Genomic DNA, 24831 nt, shown 5'->3' with positions numbered 1-24831 from the left:
CTCTACAAAGGGTATATCAGAAGGTTGCTTCAGGTGGAAAATGAGGTTTAGTGATGCTCATTATCCCATGATACTTAGCTTTTTCAGATGCCAGGTTAGTGTGTCCTGATTGTATAGGCGATATTAAGCTCATGGCCAGATGTGCAGGCAGAAAGAAATTTTCCTCTAATTGAGACTTGTAAAGATCTTTGTTAAATTGGTTCATTGCTGTTGTTTTTATTTTATTTATTTTATTTTATTTTATTATTTTATTCTGTAGTATAGTTTAGTTATGGCCCTCCCTAAACTCTTCAAACGTAAAGACTTAAATGTCCTTTAAAGTACACAAATGGTATTTTTTCCTATTGTTGGTGATTTTCACTCTTTTCACTCTAACTCTTGTGTCTTGTTACAGTGTCAGAAAATGTCATGGTTTGGCATTCTGAGACTTTTTGAACTAAGCAACTATCACATGCATGCCCAGGTGATTCTTTCTAGCCTATTGTTCTTACAACTCTATCAACTAGCCTGCGGAAGGGTAGCTGAACCACAAAATTGTGAGGTAGTGTTGCCAGCTGGTAAAGCAAAGGATTGAAAATCCTGCATGGTTTTCCTTTGTAGCCTGAAATTTTGAAGAAATGATGAGGGAGATGGAGATCTTTAATCAAAAGGAGGAGAAATTGAGAGGAGGCATGGCGGTAGGCCTGAAATAAGTAAAAGACTGCTGCAAGAAAAAAGAAAAATTCTTTGCCATGTTAGCATATTTAGGATGAGAAGTTATAAGCTTGAGGTATATCACAGGTCATTCAGGCTAGTTATAAGAAATCATAATTGGAAGGAAAATTACAGTCTAATACATTGCTTAGGGAGGATGTTGGACTTGTTGGTCTTATAGGTCTTTTCCAACCTAAATGATTCTAATTCTATGATTCTATGATGTCACGTCTCCCTCATTGGCAGCCAACACTGACAGTGTTAGGATTTGCTCTAGGCACAGTTGCCATTGCTTTGGATTACAATGGACGACCTAAATATTCACTTAATGATCTAACAAATATTATATGTCAAATCACAGAATCATAGAATGGCTTGGGTTGGAAGGGACCTTAAAGATCAAGTTCCAGCCCCCCTTCCATGGGCAGGAACACCACCCACTATAGATCAGATTGCTCAGGGCCCCATCTAACCTGGTCTTGAACACCTCCAGGGATGGGGCATCCACAGCATCTCTGGGCAACCTATGCCAGTGCCTCACCACCCTCTGAGTGAAAAATTTCCTCGTAACCTCTAGTCTAAATCTCCCCTCTTTTACTTTAAAACCATTCCCCCGTGTCCTATCATTATCTACCCAAGCAGAGTCCTTCTCCATCCCTTTTATAAGACCCCTTTAAGTATTGAAAGGCTGTGATGAGGTCACCCCAGAGCCTTCTCTTCTGTAGGCAGCTCTCTCAGCCTTTCTTCATAGGAGAGGTGTTCCAGCCCCTTGATCATCTTTGTGGCCCTCCTCTGGACTCAGTCTAACAGCCCCACTCCTTCTGGTGCTGGGGCCCCAGACCTGGATACAGTACTCCAGGTGGGGCCTCACAAGGACAGAGTAGAGGGGGACAATCTGTGCTCTTTGAATGATCTCTTTAGCTCCCTTCCAGCCCCCTTTCTTTTTATTTTATAAAAAGTATAACTTGCAATGAAGGCAATCTAACCAAGAAAATGGGAAGAGAAGAACCTCACACCTTCTATTATCTAGAAGTCTCAGAGAAGATTGCCATAGAGAGGAACTGAAAGACATAAGGGAATCAAGGGACATGGGAATACAAGTAAAAGCTGTTGTAAGAAAATTCAGCATAACAAAATTCAATGCAAGCTCTTGGAAAAAATGAACATTTTATATTTGCTTACAAAATCTCTATGTAAGTATTCTCTCTGGGGACAGCAACAGGACTCGATGGAATGGCATGGAGCTGTGACAGGGGAGGGTCAGGCTGGGTGTTAGGGAAAGGTTCTGCACCCAGAGGGTGGTCGGGCACTGGGACAGGCTCCCCAGGGCAGTGGTCACAGCATTGAGCCTGCCGGAGTTCAAGAAGCATTTGGACAATGCACTCAGACATGGGGTCTGGTTTTGGGTGGTCCTGTGTGGAGCCAGGAGTTGGACTCCATGATCCTTGTGGGTCCCTACCAACTTGGGAGATTCTGTGCTTCTATATAAATTGATGTTATGCACTGTCTTTCCCTCAGAGATTTCACTCACATGCACTCTTAAGGACCACTTGTGTGCAACACAGCCAACAAGGGACACTGGCTGTCAAATATTCATCATTCCTCTGATTGACAATAGTGAGCTTGTTTTTTGACAGATCTTTCATATCCTTTAGGAACCAGTACTTGTTATAGGGTGGTCTTTTGTTTCAGGATTTTGCTTACTCTAGTCTCCATAAATCTTAGGCAAAGTTGCTGCTTTTGCACATTTTTTCTTGTTTGTTTGAAATGTACATCTGTTTTTCTGATGGGCCAACAGGAAAAGGAATGCTATATGTCATATCGTGGAACCTTGTTGCCATCTTCCTGTTGTTAGAAGGCAGCATCTTCTGCTGCCAAGTTATCTGTGCTGAGGCCTTATCAGAGTGCAGGCCTTTTGGGCTTGACCTAAACATCACATTACTCAATTTTACTGCTGAGAACACTGTTCTGGGAGCAGTGTCCAGGGAATTGTGTTCTTCATTATTAGTACAGTCTATTCCTTTACTCCTTCCTCTGCTGTCTCATCTGGTGCTCTCACAAACATATGTTTCCATCCATACTGTGTTCATAACACTCTTAATATTTTTTTGTTACAAATCTCTCCAACTTTAGCAGCCCACTCACTCATTTTATCTGTGTGCTGGGTCATTAAACAGTTTATCTGCCTGAGTCCATAAACATCCTCAATCTACAGCCTCTGTTTGCCTACAATATATGTCAAAACTATTTATGAAATACATGTTTATTTTACACATTAACAAATTCTTCCACTTGAAACACAGGAATGTGTGTATATTTCCTCCTTCTTGTCTGACACTGACCATCCCTGACTGCCGCTAATGTTTTTGGTCTGCCAAGTGCAGTGCTTTTGCATATTCCTTCTCAGCAGAGGAGAAATCCATTATTTGAAACCGTGATCTATAATCTGAACATAGCTTGCTTTATTTGTATCTAGTCTTGAGCAACTTACACTTTCCTCTATCTAACAGAGTAGATTTAATTATAGAGTCTTATAGCTCATACTCTGCTATGTCTCCTGAAACTGCTCCTGTAACAGAGCCTGTCACGACCCTGTGTAACCCAATTGACAACGCAAAGCAGCAGTCGCAGCTGGTGGGAACAGTGCCATCTAGTGACATTATTATAACAGCATTAACACCATGCCGTATAGAAGCAAGTAAAACCAGCTGAGAAAATCATCATCAGAGATGGAATAAGAACTCTGCTAGATTACCCTTCTTACTCTAATAATGATGCTGATACATGTCCATGGAGAACTTAATAAAATCACCAGCTGTTTTTACTGTAGATATATTTCCAGGCAGGCATCTATGATTATTACACAAGAAATAGCTTCTGCAGATGCCATTATTCTATTACGGTATTCAGTTCCTAATTACTGTATTTTATATTTGTTTTATGGTCAGGTTGAGTTGGATTTCCTATTTTTTACAGACAAAAACTTTCAGGTACAGACCAGATGGTGGTTTCCCTTTATTGAAATGAATCACTTGTACACGCATGTTGCTCTTCTTCCTTTCAATGTAAACACCCTCCCTGTATCTAGGCCTCAAGCTGGATGGGAAATGAGTACAGTAGAGTGTTGTTGTTTGGACTGGTTCCTATTTTCAACCTCATTGCTGGCTGATGACCCACAGAGCAAGCCCTAGATAGAAAGCACATGTGAAGTCCGAACATCATTTTGCGGGGTCAGATAAATAGTCCTCCTAATAATTTTCTATGAGCATGTGAATCACAGAAGAGCGTACAAAAGATCAGGCAGAGATCAGGGTCTTCTGATACTACCTTTGTAATTCATGCTGTTAGGAAATCTACTTCCCACTCCCCATCACTTAACGCAACAGCCGATAGAGTCAGAAAGTTATTTCTCTCGTGCCCCTGTGTTTAGCTGTCTTCTCAGACTGAAAGATATTTTGTGTCATGTTTCTGTAGGGTCACTTGCCTCAGCGCAGCTGCTGAGAGTATTACAGTGCTCAGGTCTGCACGTACAATCTTCCTGTTTCACTACAACGGAATTTTTTGAAAGATGGTTCTCACACTGCAACTAATCAGTTAGTGAGTAGTCATTTTGGACTACCCACACCAGAGCGTGAGACACATCTCATGCGTAATTGCTGCTGGGAAGTCAAGTCATTGAGTATGTGTTTGCAGAAGCTAACATAAAGCCATATAACATTTGGGATAGTTTTTACTTTTTCACAACCCTCTCCCCTCCCCGAAAATGTACTGTGCTGATTATGGATTAAAGAATCATTTTAATTTGATAATAAAGACATAGCACATTCAAACATCTGCAATATAATGTGATTTTATGGATTTTTTTAAAAATAGTTTCAGTCATGCAGTTTTAATTGATTTTACCCTGATTTTACAGATAGCTGAAGTGACTGGTACGGCCAAGAGGTGACTAGAGTGACCAGGTACCTTAGGTGACTCATGTACTCTCCACTTTTTCCTTGCTGTGTCTTGGAGAAGAGTTGGACACACAAACTTTGTAGAAAGAGACATTATCTATTCATCTTATAGTCTCCCATCTTACGATACGGTTTTCTTATACTTGCCTTTGCAAGGTTTTTGACATTTTTCAGTAAAATCTCTGAAAACATCTCAGGAATTTTTGATAATGTGGAACTAAAAACTTTAGTCTGTTCTACAATGTAACCTCAAATCATATTTCAAAGCAACATTGAAAAGCCTGGTCTTTTAAATTTTCTACGCTTCATTACAGTGGTCTGCTTTCAAATATTTGGGCTACAATTTGCACGTATCATATATCATGTGTTGTATACTATATCTTAGAGCAATTTCAGAGATTCACAATTGTTTGTTCTAAGTAATCCAAAACAAAGATCTCTGTTTAAGCGCAGGAGTGAGCTTTCCTGGGGAGACTAAGGCAAATCAAACACCACTTCTGTACCATGTTTTTGAGGAAATGACTCCTGAAAAAATAGTAACTATTGACAATACTGCACTTACAGGGATCTATGTGGTGCATGGTGGTACCAACTAAATGCTAATCTCTTGCCTGTTACAGTATTTGAAATGCATTACATCTTCTTTAATGTCAGAAATTGTTAAAACTACCTGAAAATAGATATTTGACATAGAAATAAGGATTTTTCTAAGGTTGGATTAGCTGTGTCTCAAGGAGAAAGTGCACAGATGGCTGCAAGGGGATGCCGTTCTGGAGCTGAAGCTCCTCCTGGTGCTGACCATAGCCATGCTGACCAGGACAATTAGCATCCAATTGCTCTGTCAACCGTTTTTCTCTTCAGGCTAAATTGTCCGTGTAAATAACACTGTAGGCTAATTTTCTCCATGTCTTTCTTCCCATTTTCCTTAATGAGCTACTCTGTTAGCTCAGACCAAGAATTTTTATATCCACTGAGGTGTTTCTTAGAGCTCAGAGGGAATGGCACCTATATGGTCTGACAGCAAGCACTGCTCATAGGGAGGAGGAACCTGAATCATGTATTGAATGAACATGATGCTTTAGCTTCTGAAATTCCAGCAACCTCAATACTTGCTTCAAAAGGACTACAGGAGAATGTTGTAGATATCTACATAAGATGGTTGCTCTATCAACATGTTTATTGGTGGTGGTTGATAATGAAATACGGAACATTTTTCATAAGGGGACTATTCTGCCATTGTTACAAGCTTTATAAATTTTCATGGTGAAAACTGAAATGCATATTTGCAGGACAGAAAGCTTTCTGAACAAGAATCCTATTTTCTACTGGTTAACGTGTGTACAGAAACTGGGGTAAATGCAGTGGGAATATAATCTATTGTAAAACAGTATTTCAGTTTGTTTTACTTATCAGGATTGCACTTTATGGGGTTCCCCAGACATAATTCAGTGTGTTAGTACATGAAGTAACTCATTCCTCATGTTCATATTCTTCAATTATTATATATGTCTCTTTATAGCTTTGTAAGTTCCTCAGAAAATGTGATTCTTGCAGATGCCAGGAATCAGCATCTCCTCCCAGCTTCAGTGGAAATGTACTTAACAGAATTAGCACTTGTTCTTAAGGAGGGAAGTTAAAATTTTCAAAATATGGGGTCTAAAGTTAGTATCCAGTATCTTGAAAATGTTGAAACAAATGTCGTAAGAATGAGAATAAGAATTTTTCATGTGTAAGACTTCTCACAATTTTATCAGACTTTTCATCTCAATAAATATGAGATATCAAGGACCCGCAAAATTCCAAATATTAGGTTTTCCAACTTCTTTCTCTGCACTTTGCTACTAAAAGAAGGAAGGAAATAAAAGAGGAAAAAAAAAAAGAAGAAAAAACAGCTCTATTTTTCATAAGTAAAAAGTAAAAAACTTACAAAAATATTTTGAACTTTTTTTTTCTTTTAAACTAGCAAGACAAAAGTTTTTCAAAGCACAATTTCAATCAACTCTACTTGTCATGGATTTCCTACCAGCTAGTATAAACCAGCCTGATTAAACACTAGTTACCTGGGTGAATGGTAAAGAGCAGAACAAGGTATCCATTACAACCACAGGCAGCATATGAATTTAAGAAACTTCAGAACACAGTTGCCGTGCAGTGGACCTGCCAGTCTTCATCATTATTCTGTTCTTTTCTGAAACTGACCAAATTCCTTTTTCTTTCTTTCAGTCCAAATGAAGTCACCTTATCTTACAAGTGTCTGCTAAATGCAGGGAAAAAGGGGATGAGCAACCATATTTTTCCTCAAAGACACAAATGCTCCTAGTCATCCTTTATAGTGTCCCCACTTTCTCTTCCCCTCACAGTGTAAATAAAAGACTGCACATATGCATCAGTTGCTCAGGACACAATACGATCTATGAAAAATGTATTGGACATGCTGCATTCCAGTTGCGTGAACTCATATTTCCACCCACGATTTTCTGAAAAGGGACAAGGGAGTTCTGCCTCATGACGATATCATTTCCTCTGTTCAGATATAACATCATATGTATATGATTCTTATAACTAATGGCTGTTGCTTTATGTTTCAAATGCAAAACTGCATTATACTGCTCTCAGACGTCCCTCAGACACATCTAGCAGTTAGTTGCTCCAAAATGGCACACAGAATCTGTCCCATTGTAGATAATAAAACACCATTCAATTTAAAACGTCTGCTGGGTGATAACACATCTACAAACCAGATCTGGATCTGAGCTGTGCAAATGGGGTTCATTTTTAATTGTGGCTGGAATGACAAGCAATACATGACTTAACACATAGTGCAGACTCACATACATGTACTAGCTTGCTTCCTGAGATAACTGAGAGGAGGAATAAATTAATTCATCAGAATAGCTGCGTTCAAGATTGTGTGCAATCAACTTACAAACTGACTCACAAACTGAAAATTTGGCTAGAGTGATTCTGGTCATATTTGTTCGACAATGTCCAGATTGCCTCAGCATGTCAGCATTTTGTATGCAAAGTTACAAAAGAATCCGCTGGTCCACTTGAAATGAGGTAGTACTCCCTATCAAGTCCATTACTGTCGCAGGGACATGATGTAAAACAGAGAATGAACACTAGCGAAAGTCTGTTTAATTCCCTTTTACATTTCTCAGACCATTATCTTTATTGCAGCAAATATGATGTAAATCTCCCTGAAGTCATATTAATAAATCTTATGGTGTCTGCTGAGAGTCTGTCTGGAAGCATTATATATCTCATGGTGTTCATTTTCTACTACTGTTCTATAGGAACTGTTATTTTCACCCCAGAGACTCTTTTATTTTCTACCATTTTGTGCCATATGGTATCATGTTATTGCTGTCTTGGAACTGGACTGAGTTGTGCTGTAATAATGTTTCCCACTTTTTCTGTATGTATACAATCCCTTTGACGATGCTGTCAGACTGCTGTCACAGGATCGTGATGAAATATTACAGAAGTACCTTAGGTATACCCTAATGAGGAGCTTTCAGAAAGTGTTTTTGGAGAGTCTATGGGGATACCATTCCTTGTGACGTGGTGTTTCTACAGTGTGCTGATTGCTGGACAGTTTAGGATATTTTTATTTATTTTGATTTGTGGTCTTCTGTGTCTTCTGATAAGACATTGCCTTCCACTGCTGTGCCATTGGCATATCCTTCTGTACAGAAGTAGAATTATTTGAAATTAATCTTAATGCTTTTAGCTAAATTCTTTTACGGATTTTAATCCTTGTAACCATGGGATTCAATAATGTTCTCTGTGCTGTAAGATAGACTTTAAACTGGCTTTACCATTTGCATTTCCAGCAAAGGTCATAGATGGCATCAGCAAGGAGAGAAGATGAAAAGGTCACAGATACAGGACACCAGTATTTAGTACCCACTAGATACAGAAGTAGTTGATAAGTCAAAAAGCATTTTAAGACCTGAGATACTACACTCATACTGCAGCAGTTAAATTACCCAGATGACATACTATTAACTCAAATGCAACATAAAGAGTGACCACAATTAATTTAAATATATTTTAAATTTGCCTTTTTTTATAAAAGTGAATTTTAATAGAAGGTTTTTTTTTTTTTAATTATTATTTTTTTAGTTTTTATTCCCAGAAACCTAGACAGAGACTTTGTTAAAAAGCTTCCAGCTTCTAGATATGCAACTTCAGAGACTGGACTATGAGGATTTAGATAAAAGGCAGATGTGGGACCCTTTTTTTTTTAGAATAGCAAGAGACTGCACTACATATCTTGCCTTGGAAAAAAAAAAAAAAAGAGAGAGAGAGAGAGAGAAGGACCTTCTTAAGGATTGAATGCATTCTCTTATGGTAGTGACTTTTAGAAGAATGTATTATATCTGGTGGAAATAACAAAACAAATGCTGTATTTTGGATACAGCAGATGTCAAATTTTAGGGTTAGTATAGGCAAATATGGACTCTATGTTTTCCTGTAGAATGCATTTCTTATCAATCTTTCTTATTTCTTATAAATCTTTACTTACATTTATACATTCATGCTAGCATAGAGCAAAATACTGCTCAAGTATGATTAACAAATTTCAGAACTACCATCAGAGATCGTAAGGCATATTGGAGGAGGCTTGTGTGGGTTCTACCAGGTCTAGTAAAAATGGTGAGGATGACTTCTATAAGATACTTGTCATGATTATTACTCTTTTTATCACATTCTAAAGGACTCTTGCCATATAAAAAAACATAAAGTGGACCCCATGCAAAAATATCTCGTGTTGATAATTATTTATTTCCATACCTCAAAGGAAAAAAAAAAGATATAGGGTACAAAAAGATTTTTTTTAAGAAAAAGGTAGAATTTTCAAAAATGCTCCAGTTATCTGGATTCATAATTCTCATTTCTAAATGTAGCATAGAAGCAGGTGTCCACTTCACTAATTCTATGTGTGTGAGAATTACTTAGGCTTAAAACAATCATATAGACTCTCTGTTAGTCTATGGAGTGAAATAGTGAAATACCCAGAGGGGAATGAGTTCCCAGTATCTTATATGCTTGCTTTATGATGAAAAGAATTTATTTTTCTCTCCAAATTCTGTATAGAGAGTCTAGGCAACTAGCCAAGATGTAAGCAATCAATTATCAGCCATCTAATTCTAGGGGAGGTGAGTTCTGTTTTCTGGGATTCCCTTTCAGGAGTTCACATTGAAATTAGTCACCTAAACATCTTTTTGTTCCTGTCTATGATGTATCTAAAAGCCAAAATTTGAAAAAAGGTGACTTGTCAAGGTAGGTGGCTGGTTGATTTCTACGGGAGAAAATGATTCTCTCCCTAGTTTAGTCCTGTCATGTTTGCAGAAAGGATAAAATCAGACCAGTAGGTTTGCTGGTTTAGAAGTGAAAAGAGATTTTACGGTCAACATGCAAGAACAGTCTAAATTGTCCAATGTCAGCCCCAAGGACACAAATTCAATACAGCACAGATAAAAACAAAGAAAACACCAACACTTTGCTCCAGCTCCAGCCAGACATACACACACAACATCCACAACAGTGTTGTCATTTATACACGTGAGTCTAAGCATCTAGCAGAATTTAAATTGTAGTACAAAAGACTACTTTATGAAATTTAGGATCAAACACCTCTATGCTTAAAGGACATGCAAGTCTTCTATTGTTCTTGACAGCCTCAAAAAGCCCTCCAGTATTAAAAGAATAGCTGTCAGGTTTTGTGATTTTTTTTTTTAATTTTTTTTTTGACTAAAAATGTGTAATTGAATAAAAATGTGTAATTTTGAATAAAAATGTGTAATTCAAACCGTACATGTTTTCTTGCCCATGTGACTGCCCATCAATACCTTTACCAAACAGAACAAATAAAACCGGAGATCCTAAAAGTAATACTTTGTTTAACATTTAAACATATAACTAATTTTTCTGTATTTATTCTAGTGCTTTACTTCATATTTCTGGGATCTGAGACACTGAGACTCAGCTAGTCTATCTCATTTTTGCTTGCAGCCACTTTCTAGTTAATGCTCTGTGTACAAAGGCATTTTATTCAAGTGTTCCTGTAGCAACTTAGAATTTTTTAACTCTTTATGTGATTGGACTTTTGTTTTTGAATTCATACAAAAACTACTTGGGGCTGGAAGTTTGGCAAACCAATGTGAGGAAGCATCATGGAAGGATGTGCTAACAACAGTAAGTCGTGGCCCAGGCTTGTGCTTATGAGCCTTGCACAGGGCAACCCAGATACCTGCAGCAGTGCAAATCTCTTCTGCGGATAAACTGCAATTTTGCACCCTGATTCAGCCAAGATTATGAACTACTGAGATGAATGTAGCATTGCATTTGGTGCCTGGGACTTCACTACTGCACCACTTACACTTAGTTGTCCGTCAAAAGATCAGAAGGATTGTACATCCCTGCTCAAGTCATGTGGCTGTATACACCTTTTATAGTGATGAACTCCGAGGTCTGGGATTTTCTTGTAGTTCTCCATATAGAGCTCTTTTCCACTTAGGTTGCTCTGTTGAACTTTTGCTGTATATATTTTCCACAACACTTTTCCCCATAGAAACCAGGAATAATAACTTTTTTTTAAAGCTGTGGAAAATATTTGAAATAATGCTAAGCTTCTGCTGCTTCTCCTCTCCAAGCTTAATCACAATAAATATTTAAAAGGGACAGAGAAGTTATTCAAAGAGCAGGCTGCATTTTCCATTACATTAAAAAAAATAAAATAAAATAGAAAATTGAGGTTTTGCTACTTCTTTAATGTGTTCTTGGCAGATCCATTTTTTGAGATAAAATTAACACAAATGCAGAAAACCTTTCTTTTATTTTAAATAGAACTGTAAGCATAAATACAATTAATCTTGAAGGTGTGTCACTCTGGTCTTTTTATATGATGGCAAGAGTCCTGACACAGAGCTACTAAGGCTAGTCACTGTGACAAATTTAGAAGTAAAATAAAGACTTGATATGCCTTAGCTTATATAATTTCCTCCTAGCATTGCCTATGTAGCTTATATTAGTGTAAGACTCTGGTATAAATGATACACATAGGTTTAAAATAAGTCAAGTAATTTATCCGCACTTGTTCAGCTGAAGATCCGTGAGAGGTTTTCTCAGAAACAGCTGGTTCACTGTCAACAGTTCAAACAAAACCTGTCTGTATATGTGAAACAATGATGATTTCAGCTCTTTACCTAAGGAATGGGAGAGACTGAGGGCTGGCATGCAGGTACCTAAGTTGGGCTAATGAGCAATAGTTCATTAAAGTCCAATTACTTGATTGCTAGTGTTGGTGGGCCATGAAGTACATGTCGAGGGAGGTCTATGGACTAGTCTGCAACGCAGGAGAGAGCTGTACTCAGCTGAGACTCCACATATTGCAAAACAGCTCGTTATGTGAACAGTGTCCAAAGCACAGGTACCCTCTGCCGTGTGGTGAGTTAAATAATCCAAGATAATTAGAGTGGAAAGTGCTCAGCTGGGAGCTGTGGCAAATTAATCCACGGCTGCAGTGGATTGTATTCACAAAGGTGAGTTCTATTTCATGAAAACCTTTTCCCACTCCCGCTATTCCTTCACCATTTAGATTCCTTCGGGTTGAGCCGGTCACGCATGATGCAAGCCCGCAAACAGCGCAGAAACTACTGCCAGCATGTTAATGGGCTTCGGCACTTGATTTTTACCTGCCTGCGAGCCAGCAGCCAAAACTCGGCGGTTTTGTAAGATCCGTGCACTTTCCCCCCAGAGTCATCAGGTAATGTGGCTGGCGGCGCTGCGCTCCGCAGCCCTTCAGCCCTGGTGGCTGCACACCCACTCCCCGAGCAGGGACAGCGGCGAAAGGCTGGGGCCTAGGCCGGGGCTGGGGCTGGGGTCGGGGACGGGGGGCAGCGGCCTGCGGCGGGGGGCGTCCGAGGGCTTCTGAGCGGTGGCTAGCGGGCCTTCGGGAGGCGAGCGTGGGAAACTGGGTGGGAGGTTTTGGGCAGAGATACGTAAAAATTGCCCCGTTTTTTCCCATTTAGTTACAGATCCAAACACATCTCGAACCATTTTGAATTCCTTGTTATTTATTTATTTATCTGGCGAATCAACAAGCCCAAATGCAAAAATAATAATTCTGGATCAGAGCAGAATGTTTTCTGACGTCTTAGAGCTTTCCGCTCTCCTTAATCCTTCTAAACATGCATTTACAAAGCATTTTAGCTAAAAATTAAAGCATTCAATTGGAAAATAGAAAATGAAACATACTGGTAGCTGCTATGTTTATTTTCATTTACTGTACCCTTTTTTTCCTTCCTTTTAAAACAGTTTGATGAAAATGGGTGAACCAAATTTTCATGTTTTAATTAAGAAATTCTTTCCATTAATTTTGTCCCCTTCTGTCTGAAATTATACCTTTTTTTTTTTTCAGAAACGCCACATGATGGGTTAAAGATTTTATTTTATATCATCTTTAATGAAACATAGATATATAACAGAACTCAGATCCTTTCCCTTCAAAGTTATTTTTTTCCTGAAACATTAAATATTAATATGTTAGAGAGAAGGAAAGAAAGTAAAAAAAAAAAAAAAAGCAAGTAAAACAGCAAGTGCTGTGGAGGACGGTCAAGGGCTGTCACAGTCGCTCAGTGTAATGATGTGTTGATGTTTCAAGTCAATGGGATATATCAAAAGGCAGTACTTTTCTTCAGATCCGAGGTTTCCACTTTTTTTTCCCTACAGTCATAAGGTAAAAAAATAAAAATAAAAAATCTCAGAAAAAGGAGAAGGCTGGGTTTGTCAAGATTTTAATGATTCTACCAATATTTGGCCCCAAGCATTCCCCTGCATATTCAGCTCACGGTTTTCTGTAATCCCTTTCATAGCATGAAAACATATTTGACCACAATCCATTTGAGACCGTCTGCTCCCCACTGATCTCAGTGCAAACCCTGGATTCTGCTAGGTCTGAGCAAACTTTGTCCCAGAGGCCTCCAGCTCTGGTACCCAACCCCAGAACTGCTGTGCTCATAAATGCTCTGAGTATTTATGCCAAGCCCCAGGTCTAGCCCTAAGAACTTTGCCATTTTTGGCCTCAAGCTGTACGGCTTGATAAGATGAAGCTATCATGACAGAAAATCTGAACCTTGGCATATCTTGGTTCAATGGCACTGAAAGAAAATAGGCAACAAACCAGCCTGTAGGCTCTTGAGGACCTCTTTATCTTTAAATAAAGAAACATATGCAATGTAGCAACTTCCAGTGCTGCCAAAAAATATTATCCCTTATAAATAAGGGCAATTGTATTGAAAATTATATCCCTGGAATAAACATAAAATTTACTTTGAATTTTATTTCAAGATTGTTTGTTTTAAATCTGTTTCAAAAGAAAAGCTATCCAATGCTTTAAGTGATAAAAAAAGTGGGATTTGTTCTGTATGTTAAGCAGGAGAGTCTGGAGAGATCTAGGGTAAAGTAAAATATCTGAGTAGAGTTATGCTTTCTCTTTTGCTCAAGATGATGGACAATGTACAAAATTATGTTGTCAAATTCAAATTAACCAAGCTTAATTCAGAAGAATTCAAAAACTGAAGCTCCCGTGCCTGCCAAAAGTTAGACTACCTTGTCCAAATCAATTATTTCAGGATAACCATCTGATAATAGCCTGCGCGTTGCAATGCAGCCTCTTGGATTCTTACCACTCCAGCGAGTAAGAATGAAAATAAAAGCAAGCAGAAGAAATCCCAGGGGACTGTAGCTGCAGGAGGCAAAAAATTGGTGCTTCTTGCTTGCCTGTCTCTTCCCAGTTTCCTGCCCCCTTCGGCGTGTGAGAAAGACAAGCAGAGTTTGTGCGCTTTGGAAACTCGATAGGAGGCAGCAGCTGATCTTCCCATCACCAGCCTAAAAATAATCCACTCCAGGGCTTGGAGCTGCTTCATTAAGTGGAGGAAAATCCTGCCACCGGGATGATATTGATCACATAGCACAACCGAGTGAAAATTTGGGTTGGTATTTTGTTTTTGTGTTTGCAAAGGTAAGCTACAGAGTTTGCTCTAACATTCAGCAAGCAAGCGGGGCATGCAGTGACCCCCCCGTCATCCCCCACTAACCGTCTCCTCCTCCTTCCCTTTATATCTGTGGGACAGGGCTTCTCCTTGTTCTTTCCTGGGATTACAACTCAGATCTGTTTTCCTTTTCCTTTTCCATTCTCAGGCATTCTCAGGCTTTACAGTCCCCTACCGCTGATGTTTTCTTTGCTGCTGTGTACAGGGTTATGTTTCTTTTTTTAAACCGTCCTGTCTTAGCATGTGGAGCCATAGGTTTTGCAGCAGGCAGCGTAGCACGCCGATGGTTGAAATCGCTTTGTGTTAAGGAGCTTACCAAAAAAGAAAAAGTAATGTCTTAGATGCGTGATAGCACTGCAGATGTTTGTGTGAAATGCTTTTCAGCGTCAGTATTGTGTTTAGCAGCCTTGCTGTTGTGATTTTGTCTGTGTTTGGGGCCTGATTCAAAACCTACTGAAGTCAATGAGATTCTTTGCATTGACTTCAGTGCAGTTTGGATCGGGCTGCTGGTATACACCAGTTAGCGATGAGAATGCTGACAAGTATCAGAAGTAATTCATCACCTTAAGGCCCAAGGTAACTGGGACAGTGCTTAGCAAGGAAGCAGGGTATATCTAGGGTAGCTGGTCAAAGCCGAAATAGAAATGAAAAGGAAAAAGAAATTTGGTACAGGATGATTTTGGGTAAAAGACATTTTATGTGGGCAGCACTTTTTTGCCATTGACTTAGCAGAACTCTTTGCAAATAATGCATATCTATGAATTGCAGATTCCATTAGATCAGGTGCTTTTAGGGAGGTAAAAAGAATGAATGAATAGGTTTACACCTGGAAAGGAAAATGATTCAGAGCACTAACTAAAAATCCATGGCAAGTTAGACCTTTCATACTGCTTATCCAACCTAAAAATAATTTGATCTTTGTTAAAGTTTTCTCTGTGAATTTCAGGAAAGAAGGAAAAAAATCTTACTTTTGTAATGACTCCATTACTGAGAAGTTAAAAGCCAACTACTTTCATAAAACTCTCAGTACATTCTCCATCCTGCATCTGTATGTGTATGCATATGCATATATATGTATACATGTGTACTTGTATATTTGCATATATGGGCATATAATGCAAATTCTAAGACCAAAAAAATATGAACTGAGACCCAAGTATGCTCTGTAAGCTGATGTATTTTAATCAGGAAGTGCAGCTAATGATTTTATTATTTTTTTTAATATAGGCAACTGAACTACTGAAATAAACACTTTTTTAAAGTTCCATATTTCCCCCAAGCAAGGTCCACCTGAGAACTGTATTTATGCTCTTTCCTTTACAGACATATCTTGCAGAGTGTGCAGAACAGTGATAATCCAGGTAAGATAAAACTCTTGAATATGAAGACTTTTAAGCCCAATTTTAAAGTCCCTAAGTTAATTAAAATGTCTGTAACTCGAATTCTTAACAGTTTTGCACTCAGTGAGGATGTTCTTATTGTTTTTATGGAAATTTACATTATCTGCCATTTTCCCATTTTATTCTTTTCTATGGCTTATGTAAAATCTATCTCAGGAATGCATTAAGAATCCCAATTTCAGTTTGTTAAAATGAGATTTGTAAGTGTTTAGGTTAAATGCTACATCACATTCATGCTTAATTTGTTGTCCTTTTACTTTTTTCTTCCCAAAATGCTTTTCTTATTCACAATGAATATATGTTCCTAAACTCTTTTGTACTGATTTCTGTTTATTATATTATGACAATGTCTGTACACCTTAACTCAGAACCAGAAAGTCTCAGTTTTCCAGTGATGGAGATTTTAGGATGAAAATTTAAATGCTTAAAGGGCATAAGCTTTTTTAGCTATTTCATTGCAGGGTGAGCTACTGTTCAGATAGTTCACATCCTCATTAAAGCAAACCAACAGGGAATCAGATTCCCAAATGATGTCAAGGAGAGATGAAACTCTGTCCACTGGCACCATCATGGACTCATTCTCTTGACTGTTCTTTTCATTCCTCTACTCTGTGAAGTTCTGCTCATTGCTTTAGCTTGCAGCAGACTGTTTGCAAAGGGAGAAAGAGAAAGCACCACTGAAAATCTGTAACTAGTTCTACTGTTTGCAAAGACTGAAGTTAAGCTGAACAATTTGTCATTAATTTTGAAGGACAAAGGCCTCCCAATGTACAAGTGATAAAACAAAAAATTACCAGGTATTTGGCAGCCTTACTGGGGTGCTGAATGTAGCTGCTACCCTCAGATAGTATGCACTTGTTATCCGAAGATCTTTATCACATTACTGAATTTCCCCTGACTGAAATGCTAGGTTAAGCCTAGTATGCTTGGCAACGTTATTATAAAGTGTAGTATTCCTACTATAATTAGTAGTAAAGCAAATATATAATGATATCCTCACTTTGGTGCAATCAGCCCAGCATAGTTTGGTGGCCTACTGTATTCAGCAGAAAGAGAAATTATCTCTGGGAAAGCCATTTTTGTAATAGCCATGACTAATACTGTTTTCTGAAATGTTAGGATCTCAACAGGCATCCTGAAAGGCTACTGCTACTTGATGAGAAATAGTGGTCAATAACTTCAGATGTCCAAAAAAATTCAGAACAACTTGTTACCCTTTCATCTGTCCTCTCCTGAATATTCATGTTTAGGTTATGCATTTTGTTGTTTTGTAGTGGCAGTTGGACTGCTCCCATTTATTGCAGTCGTTCCTGTACGCTAGACAAAGCCATCTGCCTGTAAATAAGCCTTCAGCTCCAAACACTACAAACTGAGTAAGAACTTAGAAAAAAGGTCTTGGTAATTCATGTGAGAAGAAGAGGTCTGTGTGCTTTCCAGAGGCTGTCCCTTCCTTTAGGACACATAGGTAAAGATTTGCTAAGAAACCAGTGGACATTTCCCTGCTGTGCTATTCCCCATGACTCATAGGTCCTTGAGCTTGTCCTAAATGAGCTAACATTGAAATTGAAGTATGCTGCAACAACTCAGCACTGATCTCGTCTCAGGCTAGCAGTGAGCAGAGCTTCTTGTCTTGGAAACAGTACTGTGGTAATAGAACACCGTTAACTCTGAGACTGAGTTAATATTTTCGTGGTTCCCCATTGGACCTTGTAGAGTACAGCAAAGCAGGCAACTGCCTGGAGCAGCAGGCTGCTGGGGAAGATAAAGCAACCTGGCTTTGCTGCTTAACTCACCTACATACAATTCCAGGAAGAGAAGACCCGTGCTGCCGCCAGTGTCGCCGGGGGCTTGGCACGCGTAGGAGGGCAACTGCTGCTAGGGAAAGTGATAACCTCTCAGAGTTGCAACAACCTCTGCTGTTCTCTCTACCATCCCTTAACAACAGAAATATCCTCAAATCTCTCCTCATGTGGCACTGCACCCCAGCTTTTCCTCTTTGATGCCTCATTGCATACATACTGCAGCCTGAAAAGTCTGTCTCCACATCTTTGATGAGGAGAAAAGTCAGCTTTGGCTACACTGTGTGGAAAGCTTGAGTGAACTTTGTATTCTGACTTGCTTAGAGCTAACTCAAAGAGCTTCAACATGGCTATTCATTTCAGGCTTAGACTGTTTTTCAGTGTGGCCAATATTCTGTCTTTGGCAATGATAAAGAACTGGTGCTTGGGAAAAACATAAAAAGTCTTTGGTGTATTTAATTATGTTCTAGCATGATGCTCGGCACTGAGCGAAACAAGCAGCACTTCCTCATTTAGGCAACATACCTCTATCCATCTCTCTATAGGTCTAGTTCTAAATGAACCCTAGCATAGCCCTACTAAAGCCAATGGAAGAGAAGTCTAATTATTAATGAGGAACCCAGATTTGGTCAGTGGTCAGACATAAAAGTGTTCCATCTTCCTTTCTAAATCTAGCTGTAGTTTTGATGAGTTTTAGCAGTAGGAAAAACTGCAATTCTTGATATTATTTTTAAATTTGTTGTTCTTCCATTTCACATTTTCATTCTGTGAAAAGAAATCTTATGGTATTACAGAACAGGAGGGATTAGTGCTTTTTCATTCTGCCTTTTATCAGTTATCTGCAGGTGAGATCTTCCAAGCTGTCTTCATTTCCAGGGTCAGTTTTTTGACTCAAAATTTTCAAATGTGCATCTGTGCATCTCCAGAGCCTCCTATGGAGATGAGTTTTCCAAAAGTCAGAGCTAGGTCTAGTGGTTTGGGTCACATGGGCAAAACTGGGGAGGTTATATCTGATCTTATCTGATCTGATACCTTCTGCACCTGAAGTGGATGGGAAAGGAATGCTGGAGTGGTTTGTTGCTCTCTGTGAGGCACACTGGAGGAAAAATTATTTCTCTGTCTCTAATGTAATGCAGTGTATTTTCATACATCACTCTTCAAGACACAAAGAACAGCTAGCAGCCTGTCTTCAAACACCAGAAAGCATCCATGAAAGCTGGCGTGTACCAACAGATGCAGAACATGGGTCCTCCACTCACAGCCATAGTTCAGGTCTAGCTCAATGACAGATGGACAGTTGGAAGGAAGGAAGGAAAGAAAGAAAGAAGGAAGGAGGGAAGGACAGATGGACAGAAAGGCGGGCAGACCACTTGAATATTAATGTTTCCTACCATCCTTATCTCTTCTGTTCCCTATCACTGCCATAATGTACTATATGTGCGTCCTGAAGCAAGTGATGATAAAAAGGGAGGTTGCACCTGATGAGCATTTCTTAAAGCCAAATCGTAAGTTGTATTGGGTCAACACTGCATCATGACACTGATCAGAATGCTTTAATAGATTTTAAGCCTGAGGAGCATTAATAATGGTGGTCACTGGATGTGCTGATTAAGAAAGAAGTATTTTCTGATTTAATAACTTGGGAATTAATAGTCAATTACTTTATTTCATTTCATTGACAATGCAATCTTTTTGATTGTCTGTTTTTTTTGTTTGATTGTTTGTTTTAACAAACTAACCAACCTAGATTCTGATTTCTCTCATTTTAAGAGAAGAAAATTAAATTCTACCTCTTTGAACCTGTAACAAAAGTGTTGTAAATAGACTGCTTATGCATATCTTGAAAATGATGATCAGTATGACAGACACTGTCTGTCTGTGTTGGTATTAATGATAGAAACAGATTCTTTCCTCAGCCCTATCAATGTACAAAGGATGGTTGTTTTTAAGACAGTATACTGTTGGACATACTCCACCACAAAACTGAGCACAGCAAAGGTCCTATGCATCTTTCTTGACAGCTTCTAGGGACCACTGTTTGAGGTGTAATAAGAATCCTCTACAAACTGATGGTTAGGTCCTAGCTATCAGAGAGCACTCCCCATGCAGATAATGGCCTATTCTTCCATGGGAACATCTACTGCCTATATTCCATTTCACTTCCAGAAAAATCGAAAGAAAAAAAAATGGCAAAACAGTTTCCCTTAGCTTCTCTTGGACACAGTTTTAATCCTTTCTCCCAGATTTATTTTTGACTAGAAGCCAAAAGCTACACTTGAAGTCAGTGATTCAGTACTCATTTGAACCCAGGATCCCCCTGCCCTTCAGTACCAATCCAACCACTAGACCACAATAACATCTTATGCTGTCTCAGAAAAGAGCCCTACTTGTGGGAAAGGGAGGAAAATTCCCAGCAGAACTCCCTTGGACTTCTGACCTTTGATAAAAATGAGGAAACAGCACTACCGATTTTCAAGAGATTATCATTACCATTATGTTTCTCTTAAAGGAGACATGTCAAGCTTTTACAAATTAAAAGCAAACAAACTCCTTGTAGTTTTTTTAAAAAGTTATTTGTTTCTTCTGTTAATAACTCCTCAGACTATTTAGAAAGAATTCATGTATTCAAAAGAATACTTATTTTGCATTATTAATCATTTAGAATTTTGAATATATTTTATGTTAAAGTATAATGTCAGATTGATAGTGGTCATATCATGCTATTCACTTTGGAGATTGGGTCAAATTCTCCATCAAATTTTGTTCTACTGAAAATTGAGTGAGTTGCCCATCATCTGTTGCACCACAGTAAGTACATGAATTCATGTTTGCAGAATGTGGTCCACCGTATGACCCTTAGTTATGCTTAACTTCTGGTAAATATCAATCCACGAATCCCTGATATGTTTGGAAAAGGGGCTGCATTTATCACATATTTTTCAATTAAACTCCTTTACAAGTTTCAGTGATATATTTCAGTAGGGATTATGCTTTCTGGACCCAGCAAAAAACTACTTAAAAGCAAAAAGAGGGGATTAGCAGAGGTTCAGAGTGCTTCTTTGAACTCTATTCTTTTGAAGATCTTTGTATTTGTGTTCTCTCCAAGGGAGTACTTGAGTAATTTATACTTACCTTGTCATACTTACCGACTTACCGTTTTTAAACAAGTAAACTGATAAAACTAATCTGAACTATCTAAGGAAATAAGGAAAGCATTTTTCCTCATTGAACTAAACTTTTCTTTTTTAAATTGTATTCATGTATTTTTTGCATGTCTTCATTGTTCTGATTATGCAAAACTCATTAATGCCAATGTTATTACAGAAAGATGCATTCACCAAAACATACAATATACTTCGCTGAATTAAAGGCATTCTTTTCATTTAGTATGTAAAATTTGGAAAACAATGTTGTGAGCAGAAAAGTTTACACAAGTTATTCTACAGCACTACATTTCTGTGTATAAGTTTTGGGAAAAGAAACCAGCAAGGAAACATTTTGGTGGCAATCTTTTTTGATCTTCCTATAAAGAAGAATGAATAAATAAATAATGCACAGGGTGATAAAAGCCAGAAACTGGCCATAACTCTGGGTCATATTGTGGCCCACGCTCTGCAAGCACGAACGCATGGGCTTATCTTGGTGTACAAAGATAATCTCATAAGAAAACATGGAAGCCAGAGACTGGCCTAGATGAGGCTAAGCAAGTGCATAAGGATTTGCAAGATCAAGCATGAATGCTGATTTATTGCCCATGCAATCTTCAATACAAACTTCTTTGATTAAGAGTTTCACACTTTATCTGGAATGACTAGTGTATATGATCACTGTTGTTCAATGGGACAATGAAAAAATGCAAGATATCAGGGAATTCAAAGCTGCCAAACAAAAGGTTCAATGTGCTTGCACTGAAAATGTAGTGCAACAAATCATATGAACAGAGAAGTTGCACAGAGAGTGTTGTCTCATCAAAGAAAAAGTAACACACAGGATTCAACTAATGTGAACTTGAGTTTTCTTACTAGGAATGAAGGTATTTTTTCTCAAAACTTTCTTGTTCTTTTTCCATATCCTCTTATGAATATAGAGCACTTGCAGTCTAACTCTTGTGCATATAATGAACACTAGAAGACATTGCACAGTATATTTAATTAATGTATATTCGTTTAATATATTTAATATAAACACGGCCTTCTTTCCAATGTGCTTATACTTGAACAGGCCCCAGAGCATTTTCAAAATACAACAAATTTATCCTTTGTCAATTGCTCAATGTGTTCCTCATGTATCTCTCTCTCTCTCTCTCTCTCTCTCTCTGTATGTAGCTGAAAGAAATGCTAGCAGTCTTGGTAGACAACTCTTGCTTCAACATGTCTCTTGTATTCTCTCTCTTTTTTTTTTTTTGTAGTAGCCAGACCTTCTGGAAGCCATGAGGCTTGCATTTTGTGGTAACGACAATGCTTCAGCCTATAACATCAGTGCTGGCGTTCTTAGAAATGTCTGCTTTGTGGATGCCCTCAACTTGGTTCCCCATGTCTTCCTGCTTTTTATCACCTTTCCAATTTTGTTCATTGGTGAGTTATTCAATGGAGCTGTGCAATCCTACAAACACTTGAGCGTGTGTTTAAACTCAGACATGTTTACATGTGCTTGGAGGCCTGTGGTGCAAACTGCTAGATGCCTTGTATTTAATAATTTTAAGAAAGAAGAGAAAGAGTGGTTTGATCCAGAGGACCCGAAGCAAACCCACTTGACATATTGGGAATTTTAGATACAAATCTGAAGTAAGCAACCAGAAAGATGGATGAGAACCAGAGAAACCAGTTTGCAATGCTTTGAGAGGCTTTCTTCAGATTTAAAATTAGCAACTTGCAAACTTTTTTATTTATAGATGCTAGAAGAGTTAAGACAGTGAGTTTGAATTCCCTTGAAGTTATGCAAATTTTGGAGAATATCTTGGATCTAGCACTAGGAGAAGTGTAGGAAACTTTTAAAACAGAACAATTCTCTCTTTTGCCAATATTTGGAAGCAAAGGTAGAGCAAAGGTTACAATCTTTGCCTATGGGAATGAAAATAATAAATGATAAATATCTCTCGAAGAATTTAGGACAATGAAATGGCTCTAATTTATATACTGTTGTTAAAAGCCCCATCTAAACTAGTACTCTAATGGTATTTTTTTCAGTATAGTCTTCTCTTTATCCTAGTTATTTGTAGAGATGAAATAAATACCATTTAATGATCATAGAAGGTGAAGACACTTGAATGGCTGTAAAAAAAGGCAATAAATATTAATAAAAATTTAATACTCTCCTGACAATTGCATGAGGTCACTTATTCCATATTCCCTTCATGGTGTTACGTATTTGCATAGTAATGCATTTCTTACATAAGGAAGATTTGAATTTAGGTCTATATTTGAATGAGAGATATAAGGACTTCCATTATTCAAAATTAATCCAAAGTGATTGAATAGCAGGCTACAGGAGCCTGTGGGCTAAGACACTTAATAACTAGCAATCAAAGGTATCGTAAGGTCCAGAGACTGAAAGCTAATTAAATAATTAAACAGGGGAATAAGAAACAAATTTTAACAGAAGGACAATTAAAGACTGAGAAAAAAAAAAAAAAGAAAAAGAAAAAAACACCTTCAACAACAAAGGTTATGGAGGACTGCCTCCAACTGAAATCTTAATATCAGTGCTGGATCTTTCTCTGAGGTAAGATTTGAGCCATCCTTGAATTACAGGGCTTTCTGCAGAAGCGTTTCATTGAAACTCAGTACAGGGTCTGAGGGCTGACATTATCTTTTACAACTTTCTGTGTTGTATCAACTTGTAGCAGGCTCCTGTAATATTTTTACAGGTACTAGCCAATTAATTTTGAAATAGTATTGCGACCACTGAGAATTCACTCTGTTTTCTAACAATGTTAGGAAAAAAACATGGTAGCTTAAATTGTATGGCATGCAATTATATATATGTGTGTGTGTGTATACAATTCTTTCTTTTCTATTTTGTACCGTGATTGCCAGGAGAAATAGGTATTGGACAGAGCCTTAAGAGCCAGCTGGAGTCCACAATATTGACTGAATCTAAAATTGAAAACTGATGATGAAATGTGTGCAGATTTATGTGCGAAAGGAAATAAATATGAAAAGCAGCTTAGAAAAGACAAAGATAAAAGCAAGGTCAAAGGAAGACATATTAGACTAGGAAAATCTTTGGAAACTCTGGAGAGTTCTTGAGTTAGAGAGGGAGAAGAGAGGATATTTTGTTCCTGCAGTACTTTGCATATTAAAGGATGAAATGGTGATAAACTGACAGTTTCCAAGAATGAATAAACAGGGGTTCTTGTGTATGTCTTAGTCACCTGATAAGCCCTGTGCATTATGAGACACTACCTCTATCCATGGCAGGGACTTAGAACTAGATGAGCTTTAAGGTCCTTTCCAACCCAAACCTTTTTATGATTCTATCATTCTGTGATCCTTGTGTATCAAAGGTATATCCTCAACTTTAAATTCAGTTCTGCACCATCTGAAAGAAACAGATGGAAAGCTCACTACCCTAATTAAAAATGTTTTTTGCTTGTTTGTTTGTTTGTTTTTTCTTTACTTCCCCTAAAAATTGGTGTTCTTGAGTTTCTCTCTGTGATTTGGGAAGTCCATCAGTGAGTTCCAGAATTTGCCGTATAGTAAGAGGGACATGTACGGGCCAGAGCATTTAGGCTGAGTGGTTCAGGACAGGCCCATACCAGAATGGGAAAGGACAGAGGACAAGTTGCCTTACAAAGCAACATGCAAGAAAGAACTCGACGCCATGAGAGGCTAACCTCTGATCAAACTTCAGCTCCCCACAGCACTGACACGTCTGTCAGGTCCCTGGTGTCCAGCTTGTTTTCAGGTTACTGGCTTAGAGA

At 38.2% G+C, this 24831-nt stretch overlaps 1 protein-coding gene across 9 annotated transcripts in view; it reads left to right on the top strand.

Annotated features, from left to right (window-relative positions):
• Positions 1 to 14470: 14470 nt before the first annotated feature.
• The window catches only part of ABCC9 (ATP binding cassette subfamily C member 9), a 78800-nt gene continuing 68439 nt past the window's right edge, over positions 14471 to 24831 (top strand). For 3 of the 9 annotated variants that reach the window (XM_040545204.1, XM_040545203.1, XM_040545199.1), the window contains exons 1-3: positions 14473 to 14679; positions 16034 to 16071; positions 22318 to 22483. In XM_040545204.1, the coding sequence (XP_040401138.1) occupies positions 22339 to 22483 (145 nt within the window). In that variant the 5' untranslated portion in view covers positions 14473 to 14679; positions 16034 to 16071; positions 22318 to 22338. Of the gene's footprint in view, positions 14680 to 16033; positions 16072 to 22317; positions 22484 to 24831 lie in introns of all 9 variants that reach the window. The other 6 variants (XR_005816307.1, XR_005816308.1, XR_005816306.1 and 3 more) reach the window with 5 other exon arrangements.

The sequence above is a fragment of the Cygnus olor genome, chromosome 1, assembly GCF_009769625.2.
Source record: "Cygnus olor isolate bCygOlo1 chromosome 1, bCygOlo1.pri.v2, whole genome shotgun sequence".
NCBI classification, from domain to species: domain Eukaryota; kingdom Metazoa; phylum Chordata; class Aves; order Anseriformes; family Anatidae; genus Cygnus; species Cygnus olor.
Note: the sequence above shows the minus strand (reverse complement) of the source record. Positions and strands in the feature narration are given on the sequence as shown.